The following is a 13,417-nucleotide window of genomic DNA, read 5'->3' as shown; positions in this document are numbered from 1 at the left end:
CTGATCAACTGGCTGGAGCGTTCACTGAGATCTTTAACCCCTCACTTTGACAGTCTGAGGTACCTACCTGCTTGAAGTAAGCTTCAGATATACCGGTGCCTACAAAGAATGTGGTAACCTGCCTCAATGACTGTTGTCCAGTAGCACTAATAAAGTATCTATCTATCTATCTATCTATCTATCACTTACATCCACAGTGATGAAGTGTTTTGAGATGCTGGTGATGAAACATACCAACTCCTGCCTGAGAAGCGACTTGGATCCACTCCAATTTGCATATGGACACAACAGGTTCTCAGCAGATGCTGTTTCACTGGCTCCTCACCCAACCCTGGAAAATCTGGACAGCAAAGGTACATACATCAGAGTGCTCTTTATCGACTACACCTTGGCATTCAGTACTGTCTGTTATGTTTTGTCACTCCAAAACATAAAAAAACTAATTGAAAGGAAAACAAGAGAGCCAAGAAGGTGAGTCTAACTTTGCCTTGCGATTAACTTTTTAATCGAGACATGCACATATCACATGATGACATCGTGGCATATACAATTCACATATTTTTACATATAACCAGTAATGAATGATTTAATCGAAAAGAATGCTTAATCAAAACAATATATTTAAAATATTACTCAAATATTACTGAAATATTAAATACACAACACTTCTCCGTGCTTAGCAATGAACTCCAACACAATAGAGAATCCATCTCAACAGTATACAATATAACACAACTGTTATATAGACATCGACAACATAGTAAATTTTAAATTGCACCATTCAGGCCTAAAGATTTAATTGCTGTGGAGGATTTCTTATTTTTGTGGGATAACTTCTTTCCTGACAAGTGAGGTCATTCTGTTTGGCAGGTGTAAGTTGTGGCTGTAAAAATAATCTCAGTTTCTTGAGGCCTCCTCCATGGTGGTTGTGGGAGTTGACTCTGAGACCTCAGGGAGTGGTTCTGACAGCTCTGGACACCTTTCTTCTCCTTCCTTTCTCTTCTTCTAGTCTGTGTATCTTGATCTTGGGAAGATACTTGAGTATCTCTGATTAATCCTTCTATTGCTCCCTTTACAGTCTGATCTCCCCTCATGTTTTCCTCATCTGACGAATCCTCCATGTTTTCTTATCTCCATTGACTCCTTTGTTTGACCTTCCATTCCTCCAGCTGGGCTTTGGTCTTTGCATCTACTTTTACCAGCAGCTTTTTGTCTCCCACTCGAAGATCATGCAATAACTTTAATACACACAGAGGAGATTCTGGTTCTTTATACCCACAGAAGCTGAATACTTGCAACTTTCCTGAGCTCCCTAAACTCTCTTCCACCTTAAAACCAAGCCACATTTCACAGGTAACTGCCTGGTTAACATATCAGAAGCTTTCTCAGATATATTGCCTACAAAAACTATTGTAGTCAGGCCACTGCTTTCATCACTTTCCCTATTCCTCTGAGCAGCATGGTCCTTCCTTGGTCCAACATGCTTTCCAGCCAGAGGCACAGAGGTTGACACCAACACCTGTTTGCCCTCTGTTGGGGAATGGTTCATGGTGTTCGGTATGGAGACAGTTGTGACATCATCCAGCACCTTTCTTAATTTGCTTTCAGTTGACTCTTTTGCAGGGGATGGGGCATGCAAATGGTGGATCTCCCATCAAGTTGTAGTGTCTCAGCCAATCACATCCCCACAATGCTGGTCCTCCTGTTTTTCCCACATACAAGCCCAATGTGGTTTCCTGGTTGTTGTATTTCACTGTTACAAATGTCATTCCCACAGGAGTCATCTTTTCTCAAGTATAAGTTCTTAGTTGGATATCTGTAGGCTTCAGTTTAGTATCTTTGAAATGCTGATCAAACTCATTTTGTGGAATGACTGAAACAGTGTCCAATTCCATTTTAATTAACTTGCCATTAAATTCTGGTGTAAACCACATTGTTTGTCTCTTGTCAGTTTTCACATTGTTAATCTCAGTCCTGTGTCACTCTCAGCATTATCAGATCAACAGCTCTTTTTGAATCTGCAACTTGACTTTTTATCTTTTTCGCTTCCCTGTGCAGACCATTTGTTCTTGTCTGTCCAACATGCTCTTCATTTGTGCCCTACTGTGTTGCATTTTTTGTAAATTTCACCTTTAAATCTACATTTTTGTTTGGTGTATGTGACTTCCCCCCCCCCCCCCCACCACCACAATGGGAACACAATTTGTTTGTTCAGGCAGGTCTCCATGCAATTTTGTTCACACTCACTTTCACTCCTGACTATATTCAATTGCATCTCTGTCTGCTGTTTCCATTGATACAATTTCAAATGTTTTTGAGCCATTTTTGAATGTTTTCTTGTCAGATTCCACAAACAAAATGATCTCTGAGTGCATCAAATGCTTTTTCAGCATCCAAAGATATAACGCATTGTGGAGTTTTAGAAGAAGGCAAATATATAATGTTAAATAATCTCCGAACATTTGAGAAAGAATAACGACCCTTTATAAAGCCTGTTTGATCTTTAAAAATAATTTCACCCAAAATATTCTCCAATCGATTGGCCATTATCTTTGAGAGAATCTTAACATCAACATTCAATAATGAAATAGGTCTGTATGAGGCACAATCAGTAGGATCTTTATCCTTTTTGAGAATTAAAGAAATAGAAGGTTCATAAAAAGTAAAGGGTAAATCACTTTTCACAAAAGAATCTTTAAACATCTCTAACATATATGGAGAAAGCAATTTTCCAAATGCAGCTGGAAGAGGAGGCAGAGTGAAAGTGGGATGGGGGAAGGGATGGGTAGTCTCCAGCCTCTTGGTATGAACATCGAATTCTCCAACTTCCGGTAATTCCCTCCCTCTCTCTTCCCCCATCCCACTTTCACTCTGCCTCCTCTTCCAGCTGCCTATCACCTCTCTCATGATTCTGCCTTCTTCTAATACCCATAGTGCTTTCCCTTTACATTCCTTCTTCACCTTTCCTGCCTATCCCCTCCCTGCTTCCCCTCCCCCACCCCTTGATTTTTCCTCTGATTGGTTTTTCACCTGGCACCTTCTTCATAGGGCCCCTGCCCCCTCCTTCTTCAGTCCTGATGAAGGGTCTCGGCCTGAAATGTTAACTGCTCATTTCAACTGATGCTGCCCAACCTACTGAGTTCATCCAGCTTGTTTGTACGTGTTGATTTGACCACAGCATCTGCAGTGTACTTTGTGTTTACAGCAGTGCCTCTACTTACGTTGGGGTTTGCAATGATTCGGCATGACATCTAAAACTTTAACAAATTTCTATAGATGTGTGATGGAGAGTATATTGACTGGCTGCATCATGTCCTGGTATGGAAATACTAATGCCATTGAACAGAAAATCATGCAAAAACCAATGGATATAGCCCAGTCCATCATGAGTAACACCATTGAGCACATCTACATGGAACACTGTCACAGGAAAGCAGCATCATCCATCATCAGGGACCCCCACCACCCAGGCCATGCTCTCTTTTCACTGCTGCCATCAGGAAGAAGGTACAGGAGCCTCAGGACTCACACCACCAGGTTCAGGAACAGTTATTACCCCTTAACCATCAGGCTCTTGAACCAGAGGAGATAACTTCACTCAACTTCATTTGGCCCATCATTTAACTGTTCCCACATCCTATGGACTCACTTTCAAGGACTCCTCATCTCATGCTCTCAATATTTATTGCTAATTTATTATTATTATTATTATTATTATTATTATTATTATTATTATTATTATTATTATTATTAATATTTCTTCTTATTTTCTCCCTTTTTGTATTTGCACAGTTTGTTGTCTTTTGCACACTGGTAGTCTGCCCTGTTGGTGCAATCTTTCACTGATTCTATTATGGTTATCAGATTTATTGAGTATGCCCACTAGAAAATGAATCTCAGGATTGTACATGCTGACATGTATGTACTTTGATAATAAATTTACTTTGAACTTTGAATTTACATATGTTCCAATTTTAAAAATTACACCGAATAGGAAGTGATTGTGAGGGCTCCACAGAGCAGGCAAACTATTCTTTTACCTGCCATAATTAAAATAGAGGCGACACTGGTCAAAATAATAGTCCTGGTAAAGGTGTCGCCACAGCACTGTTAGGGAGGAAGTTTCAGGACTTGAACCCAGAGACGTAGAAGAAGTGGTGATAAGTCAAGAGAGTGAGATACTTGAAGGGCAGGGCATCTAACATTGATGCTCCCATGCACCTCTACCATGTTGGTAGAGGTCACAAGGTTTTAGAGATGCTGTAGTACAGCCTTGCAGATCCCAGACCTGTAACAAACTATAGATGCATGACCCCAAAGGCAGTAATAAATTTAAATGGGTGATTGTGCACAGATTTGGTAAAGCTTTGGGAGCCCATGTTGATTTGCTGTGAGTGGTACTGAATAACTCAGTATGTTTGCACAGTGCACACAGTACTTGAAGTCACAAAATGCCATCTGTGTGCATTTCTGCCCAATGCTTTATCATCAGGTTCCGCTCAGCCATAAAAGGAAAAGGTGGATTATAACATGTTGTACACCAATACTGGTTATTAACTCTTGCTGTATGCAAGAATTCTGTGGTAACAAAATTTTACCACACTCTCAAACTCATGCTGTTTCCCAGACCGTATCCGTATTCCCATGACTGGATGAGGTTGGACAGAAGTCACACAAACCACCGCCTCTCCCCCCCTCCCCCCCCCCCACCAGCCTTCAGACTGTCGTTTGGAAGTCTCACATTTTCAGGGGCAGTCCACGATTCTACAGAGTGCAGGGAAGTGCAGGAGATTGGGGAGTGATCTTCTGTAGTTTGCAGAATTCCCATCAACATAGTTGGAACAAAACTTGAATCAGGTCAACACAAAGAATCAATACTAATGATTATCATGGCTAGTGACAACCGTTTCAAATAAACTATGCCCTTGTAAAAGTGTGAAATCAGCTTGGAATATTCACAGCAATAAACACACAATATATCTAGAAAATAGAACAATATAGCACAGGAACAGGCTCTTCAGCTCATAATGTTGTGCTGAACCAAAAACCCCATAAAACAAATCCCTCCTACTTACACCATGTCCATATCCCGCCATCTTTCTCAAATTCATGTGCCTATCTAAACATCTCTTAAAAGCCTCTAATGTATTTGCCTCTACCACCATACCAGGCAGTGCATCCAGGCATCCACCACTCTGCATAAAAAAACTTACCCCTCACATCCCCTTTGAACCTATCCCCTCTCACTTTCAATGCATGCCCTCTGGTATTAGACATTTCAACCCTTGGAAAAAGATACTCCTGTCTACTCTATCTATGCCTGACATGATATTATAAACCTCATTCAGATCTCCCCTCAGCCTCCGCCGCTCTATTGCAAGTAAAATGATTGCCTGCACTCAAGCTCTCAAGCTTTCTGAATGAAAGGCCCACTTGTTCACACTCGTTAAAATATGCACACATCCCCTCCCCACCCCCATAAATGCCTGATAACATCATGAGCCTTTCCTATTAAGGAGCTGGGGCTGTCCCAGAGATTCTCAGGGACCTAAGAACACACAGAGGTACATTTTTACTTGTTGTGAACTTTTGAACTAAATTACCTTAATAATATTAAACCCATGGACCACTTGTGATTTTTGGTAGCTGCCAGGTTGGGAACTGCTGCTTTATAGCAATGTACAAAAGTTTTATGCACTTTTCATCAAAATTGTTCATTACAACAGATAAATATACTTACCATAAAAACTGGCTGTATAAACCTGTCACAGTGTAATGAAACCCTCCTGCCAGAGGAGGAGCTGCAGTGCCACTGGTGGGGAAAAGAGTGTCATTATGATGTGATAAATTCAGATGGAGTGTCCCCATCATAATTGAGAACAGAGAGGTTTAGAATGTAAATAGAAAAGAAAAAATGGTTGAATTTAAGACAGACTGAGTTACATCTGTGCTCTGGTCCACCTGGACTTCTACACTTGACACTCTGCCAGGCGAGATACGCTGGAATACAGGATGTCTATCTCAACTACAGGCATTACATCACCAAAGTTTATTGATATGGTTTAAAAAACTTTTTAAAAAGAAGGAAACCAGTCATTTCCTTCTGACATCTGTAGGGGATACATAAAGAAAAAGGAAAAAGTAGAACAGACCTGCATGAAGCAATGCAAGTTTTTAATTAATTTATTTTATTTACAGATGCAGCACCACTGAACTATGCTGCCCAGCAACCCACCAATTTAACCCTAGCCTAATCACAGGACGATTTATAGAACCATAGAACCATAGAACATTACAGCACAGAAACAGGCCTTTTGGCCTTCTTGACTATGCCAAACCATTTTTCTGCCTAGTCCCACTGACCTGCACCTGGACCAGATCCCTCCATACACCTCTCATCCTTGTACCTGTCCTTCTTAAATGTCAAAAGTGAGCCCGCATTTACCACTTCATCTGGCAGCTCATTCCACATTCCCACCACTCTCTGTGTGAAGAAGCCCCCCCCCCTTTAAACTTTTCCCCCTTCACCCTTAACCCATGTCCTCTGGGTTTTTGCTCCCCTAGCCTCAGTGGAAAAAGCCTGCTTGCATTCACTCTATCTATACCCATCATAATTTTATACACCTCTATCAAATCTCCCTTCATTCTCCTACACTCCAGGGAATAAAGTCCTAACCTATTCAACCTTTCTCTGTAACTCAGTTTCTCAAGTCCCGGCAAAATCCTTGTAAACCTTCTCTGCACTCTTTCAACCTTATTAATATCCTTCCTGTAATTTGGTGACCAAAATAATGACCAATTAACCGGTGCGTCTTTTGACTGTGGGGGGAAATGGAGCACCCAGAGGAAACTCACATAGTCACAGGAAGAATGTACAAATTTGCTTACAGAGGATGTCAGAATGAAACACCGAACTCCAATGCTCTGGCACTAATCACACACTACCATGGCACCCAGATGATGAGATAATTTGGTTTCAATGATACTGATTAAGGCGGGCTGGTGCAAAACCTCAACAAGTCAAACAGCACTTGTGCGTGGGTGGGGGAAATGACAGGGTTAACACTTTTGATTGACGAGTTTCCACCAGAATTTGTTTCTTTCCCCACTTCTGAGGAAAAAAATCATCAGCCTGAAACATTAGCAGTGTCTTTCTCTCTGCACAGATGCTACTCGACCTGCAGAGGATTTACAGCACTTTCGGGTATTCACATTTCCAGCAGAATTTTATCTTTAATCTGCAAAAGGGTAAAAATTACCTGGCGCTGGACTACAAAATGTACCAACTTGCAGCAATTACACCTTGTGGCATAAGTACAGACGTGCACACATAGACACTGGCAACTTTAATCTCTTTGTGTTTGCCTTTCAGACTGAGTGGCTGGCCAGTGACATAATTGGGGACAGTAATGTGCCAAAGATCCGAGGAGGCAGGGCTGGCGGGGATATTATCCCCAAGACCTGAAGCAACTGCATCAAAGAGGCAAAGTAGGAACCAGCAACATATTTTATAGTCCCTGATTTGTTTTGAAGTAGCTCGACAGATCGCACTCTTCCAGTGCGAAGGCTGTGGGTTCAAGTCCCACACCAGTATCGAGGTGACTGAGGGGATGCTACACTTTTAAAGGCGATATTCCCTTGAAGTGTTAACTGTTTCTCTCTCCACAAATGATACCTGACCTAAAGTATCTCCAGCATCCGTTTTTATTCCACATTAAATCATCTGCCCTTTCCTGTGGCGCTAAAACAAAAAAAAAATGAACTCCACTGTTTTGAAAAAAGGCCAGTTCTCTGAGGAATCCTGATCAATATTCATTGCTCAATCAACATCACTGAAGAGAATGATCCCATTGCTACATGTGGGATTTTGTGTCGAAAATTGGCTATCTTGTTTTCCCATATGGCATCAGTTAACTACGCTTCTAAAAGGACTTCACTTGCAGTGAGAGGGTTGGGACATCCTGGCAGAGCTATGTAAAAAAATTCTGTCAAACAGCTCTGGGGGAAAACATTGATTGCGCAGGTTGGAATCTTCCCAGGTAAAGGTTGAGTGGCCGTTCAGCTGCGCCTCTCCAAGGTCGCGACCCCTCTGCAACCACAACAGGGCCCATCCTCCAGTGTTTCCTGGACGATGGACCGATTGCGCATTGTATTAGTAGGCAGGACAGTTTCCATGCATTAGAAGTTCGCGGCCTCTTCCTTGACATCGGAGGCAGCGCATTCCAGGAAGATTTGAGGAGCTCAGTAACCGCAAATGGAAAAGCTTCTTTGCATTTAATCAGATCTCAGTGTGCGAATGACACACATAGCCGTTCTTGCTTTTATTCTCCTTCTGTTGGACAGACATCAAGAGAGCAGAGAGTATTTTTCGGTGCAATTGTCCCTTGGGTTGATATTATAGAACTCAGAGCGCTTTCCGCCCCTGTCATTCTATTCCACAGCCACTGTCCCAAGTCCACCATTCTGCTGGCTCTTTACAAACGGCCGCCTCCCCTTGCTCGCCCATCCGCAAACCAAAACACAAAGATCTGCCAAGCACTGAACACAATGACACTGGACGTCCGCCGTCACTTGCATGTGACAATGATTGCAACACACCCGGCTTCATCCAAATAAACGGCAGGACATTCTTGATTTGTTTAACCAGGGCAATGCCCTTTTAAAAACTGTGCCAGACTACTCTCAAACAGGTTTTTATTCTTTTCCTGTTACGTTCTGTTCCACTGTACATTCTCTTTAAATCATGCATTGCGAATTCTCGAAAATAAAACATTAACAACTCGTGTTTTTCAGAAAACAATATTTCAGTTACTTGAACTTTGGCCACGTATTTTTCGTATTGAGTAAAAGCAGTGGGAAAAGTGAGCATTCTCGGTAGAACTGAAACAAATCGAGTCTGATAAAGTCAACAGAATTTTTTAAAAAGCACACTTGTGTCCAGCACGCGTACAATGACAATGTCACACGATATACAGTACACAGCAGCTCACAAACTCTTTCAATGCGCGCGCATACACACTCACGGCCAGAGGATGGTCTGAACTACCTTTGTGAGCCTCATTTTCTCTTCTTTCTTCTTTGTAGGTTCATCTGGGGTTCCGCAAAGCTCCGTCCCGCAGCAATCGAGGCTTATAGAACAGCCCATGCAGCTATCCTGCGGGCTCCCGGGGAGAGATGGCTTATCCGCCCCCTCTCACTCGAAGAGACCGAGCCCAGTTGACTTCAGTATAAGCACCGCCTCCGCGTTGAACACCACCACGGCAGAAGCGGGCTTGGCAGATGTGGTTGGGGGGAAAGAGAGAGGGAAGGGAGAGGTGGGTAAGTGCAGATGTTGCTGTTCCCTGTCTCACAAACAGGTGTCAACAGTGTGTACTCAGGGAGCCAGTCTCATCCAGGATTCGAGCACTGGCTATAAAACTTCAGCTGCGCTCATCGGGGCTGCACTTCATATTTCATAACACGCCTATCAGTCACATTGGGCTTTCAAGGAACAAAAGATGACGGCATGCTGCGAGTATTTAAACTCAATAGCATTTTTTCTCTCCTTCTCTCTTGGAGCAAACTGTGACCTGCAAACAATTATTTAAACTGGGGGAAAAAAAGACAGCTCCAATTGGTCCACACAGCAGTATCTCTCGCCACAAATGTTTAACAGAGTGCAGAGGGAGATCTGCGAAATCCATCATAACTGAACAAATATTGGTCATGCTGTGCCAGCATGTGTCTTACTATACTTCGAATAGATGTGCCCAGTGGCCCAGTACTACTACCAGCTGTGGCTCTGTGGGTAGTCAACAACTTCTTACCCAAAGTCAGCAAGACCAAGGAGCTGATTATTGACTTCAGGAGGAGGAAACTAGAGGTCCATGAGCCAGTCCTCATCAGGGGATCAGAGATGGAGAGGGTCAGCAACTTTAAATTCCTCTGTGCTGTCATTTCAGAGGACCTGTCCTGGGTCCAGCATGTCATTATGAAGAAAGCACGGCCATGTCTCTACTTTCTTAGAAGTTTGAAAATATTCGGCATGTCACCTAAAACTTTGACAAACTACTATAGGTGTGTGGTGGAGAGTATATTGACTAGTCACATCACAGCCTGGTATGGAAACACCAATGCCTTTGAATAGAAAAACCTCCAAAAAGTAGTGGATACGGCCCAGTCCATCACAGGGTAAAGCCCTCCCCACCACTGAGCACAGAACTCTGTCACAGGAGAGCAGCACCTATCATCAAGGACCCCACCATCCAGATCTCTGCTGCCATCAGGGAGAAAGTACAGGAGCCTCAGGACTCACACCATCAGATTCAGGAATAACCATTGCCCTCAGCCAGAGGGGATAACTTCACTCACTGAACTGTTCCCACAATCTATGGTCTCGCTTTCAAGGACTTTTCATCTCATGTTCTCAATATTTATTGCTTATTTATTTTCCTTTATTTTTGTATTTTCACAGTTTGTTGTCTTTCGCACATTGGTTGTTGTCTGTCCTATTGGGTGTGGTTTTTCATTGATTCTATTGTGTTTCATGTATTTCCCATGTATGCCCACAAGAAAATGAATCTCAGGTTGCATATACTGTGCAAAAAATTTTAGGCGCATATAATTTTATGCATTGCTGCCACAATACAGCAGTCACTGTACTGCTGCCACCAAAAAAAAACTTCTTTTCTCATGACTTATGTGAGTGATGATAAACCTGATTCTGATCCGGGTCTCTATTGTGGGCTGAGAGTGGGAAGGGGAAGGGAGAGGGAATCATGGTTGGGAAAAGGGGAAGGGAGAGGGGAAGGAGAGGGGAGGGAGTGGGAAGCACCAGAGAGACATTCTGTAATGATCAATAAACCAATTGATTGGAATCAAATGACCTTGCCGTGTGTATCATGGCTGGGTGTATCTGTACCCACGCCACCCCCCAGCACGGCACACCTTCACTACCACCTGTCCCACACCCCTCCTGTGGTGCTCTATCCTCGCCATTCCCAACGTCCTTTGCTCCCGCCAGATTTACAAACTCACATTCCACTCCATGTTTTATATATTACTAAGTCTTTTGCACAGTACTGTATGTACTTTGATAGTAAATTTATCTTTAACTTTGAACTTTAACTATTCCTGAACCTGGTGGTGTGGGACAAGGCTCCTGTAGCCCAAGAGGTATAGCGTGAGCTGCCTTAATGACTATCACCCAGTAGCACTCACATCTACAGTTATGGAATGCCTTGAGAGGTTGGTCAGGACTAGACTGAACTCCTGCCTCAGCAAGGACCTGGACCCACTGCAATTTGCCTATCGTCGCAATAGGTCCACAGCAAACACAATCTCAATGGCTCTTCACGTGGCCTTAGATCATCTGGACAACACAAGTACCTATATCAGGATACTGTTTATTGACTACCATTCAGCGTTTAACACCATCATTCACACAATCCTGATTGAGAAGTTACAGAACCTGGACCTCTGTACCTCCCTCTGCAACTGGATCCTTGGCTTCCTAACTGGAAGACCACAATCTGTGCGGATTGGTGATAACATATCCTCCTTGCTGACAATCAACATTGGCGCACCTCAGGGGTGTGTGCTTAGCCCACTGCTCGACTCTCTCTATACCCATGACTGTGTGGCTAGGCACAGCTCAAATACCATCTATAAATATGCTGACGATACAACCATTGTTGGTAGAATCTCAGATGGTGACGAGAGGGCGTACAGGAGTGAGATATGCCAACTAGTGGAGTGGTGCCGCAGCAACGACCTGGCACTCAACATCAGTAAGATGAAAGAGCTGATTGTGGACTTCAGGAAGGGTAAGATGAAGGAACACATACCAATCCTCATAGAGGGATCAGAAGTTGAGAGAATGAGCAGTTTTAAGTTCCTGGGTGTCAATATCTCTGAGGATCTAACTTGGTCCCAATATAAAGATGCAGTTATAAAGAAGGCAAGACAGTGGCTATATTTCATTAGTATTTGAGGAAATTTGATTTGTCACCTAAAACACTCAAAAACTTCTACAGATGTACCGTGGGGAGCATTCTGACAGGCTGCATCACTGTCTGGTATGGGGGGGAGGGGCTACTGAACAGGATCAAAAAGAAGCTAGAGAAAGTTGTAAAAGTGGTCAGCTCCATCTTAGCTACTAGCCTCTGTGATATCCAATACATCTTCAAGGAGTGGTGTCTCAGAAAGGCAGCATCCATTATTAATGACCCCCATCACCCAGGACATGCCTTCTTCTCATTGTTACTGTCAGGAAGGAGGTACAGAAGCCTGAAGGCACACACTCAGCGATTCAGGAAAAAGCTTCTTCCCCTCTGCCATACAATTCCTAAATGGACATTGAACCCATGAATACCACCTCACTTATTAAAATTATTTCTGTTTTTGCACTATTTTTAATTTAATATATATGTACTTACTGTAATTCATTTTTCATATATTTATCATGTGTTACACTGTACTGCTGCTGCTAAGTTAACAAATTTCATGACATATGCAGGTGATAAGAAACCTGATTCTGAACCTGCAGCCCATGCTCAATAGAGATCTCAACTCTGCAATGCTCCAGGTGTGGTCTTGCCACCATCCTGTACAGTTGCCACAAGAATTCCCTATTTCTGTACTCCAGTCCTTCCTGCATTTCTATTTACCTTCCTAATTGCTTGCTAAATGTGCGTGCCAATTTAATGTTTCCTGAACAAACAGGTTACTTTCACAACAATCATTTAATAATCTCACACTATTAAAACAAATACAAACAGAATCACTTAACAGGTAGTCAGATACTGGAAGTTAATGGAGCAGGGTTACTAGCCTGAAAAATGAGATGGATGGAAGTGCATTCTTTTTGCCATGTCAATCATGTCTGTGGTTGAAATTATCAGTGGAAGCAGTTGTGATTACTGGCATAAAAAGCATTATTTAATTACTACATCTTAATCATCATTTTACCCATGAACGTCAGAATTTCAAAGAGAAGACCAGATGTTACTTGCAGCATTAGTGACAGATTGTAGTCACATTTCTGGGGCAAACTGGCTGTTATCAACTCACAGGATGACGCACAGGATCAGTTAATGTTGTCTGAGCCTCGGCAAGTACAATCGCATATAGCACTCCTCCGAATGGGAACAAGATGCTGTTTCTCTGGCACGCTGCCATAGCACTATGTATGTGATCGTATCAAGTGCTGAACCTTCCCCTTTTGTTCTTTCGAAACTTCGAGTACATCATACCTTTAAACTATAGTCATTAATGCTGCGCACCAGCCTGTCCTGGGCCACAGCTGAGGAAATTTGTCACAGTTCAGGGAAAGGCTCACGCATTATTTCTTCAATGTTTATCCTTCCTTTTGAGTCTTGTGGTGAGGTGATCCATTTTGTTTGCAGTCATGCCTTTTGGAGCCATGCTTTAGTGAGGC

The 13,417-nt window shown here is 42.7% G+C and overlaps 1 protein-coding gene across 2 annotated transcripts in view; it reads right to left on the bottom strand.

Moving 5' to 3' along the window:
* The window catches only part of LOC140741135 (tensin-2-like), a 255,607-nt gene extending 246,250 nt beyond the window's left edge, over nt 1-9,357 (bottom strand). For both annotated transcript variants that reach the window (XM_073070944.1, XM_073070945.1), the window contains exon 1: nt 9,047-9,357. In XM_073070944.1, the coding sequence (XP_072927045.1) occupies nt 9,047-9,145 (99 nt within the window). In that variant the 5' untranslated portion in view covers nt 9,146-9,357. The remainder of the gene's footprint in view (nt 1-9,046) is intronic.
* Between the last annotated feature and the right edge of the window lie 4,060 nt (nt 9,358-13,417).

This window comes from Hemitrygon akajei, chromosome 18 (genome assembly GCF_048418815.1).
Source record: "Hemitrygon akajei chromosome 18, sHemAka1.3, whole genome shotgun sequence".
NCBI lineage: Eukaryota > Metazoa > Chordata > Chondrichthyes > Myliobatiformes > Dasyatidae > Hemitrygon > Hemitrygon akajei.
Note: the sequence above shows the minus strand (reverse complement) of the source record. Positions and strands in the feature narration are given on the sequence as shown.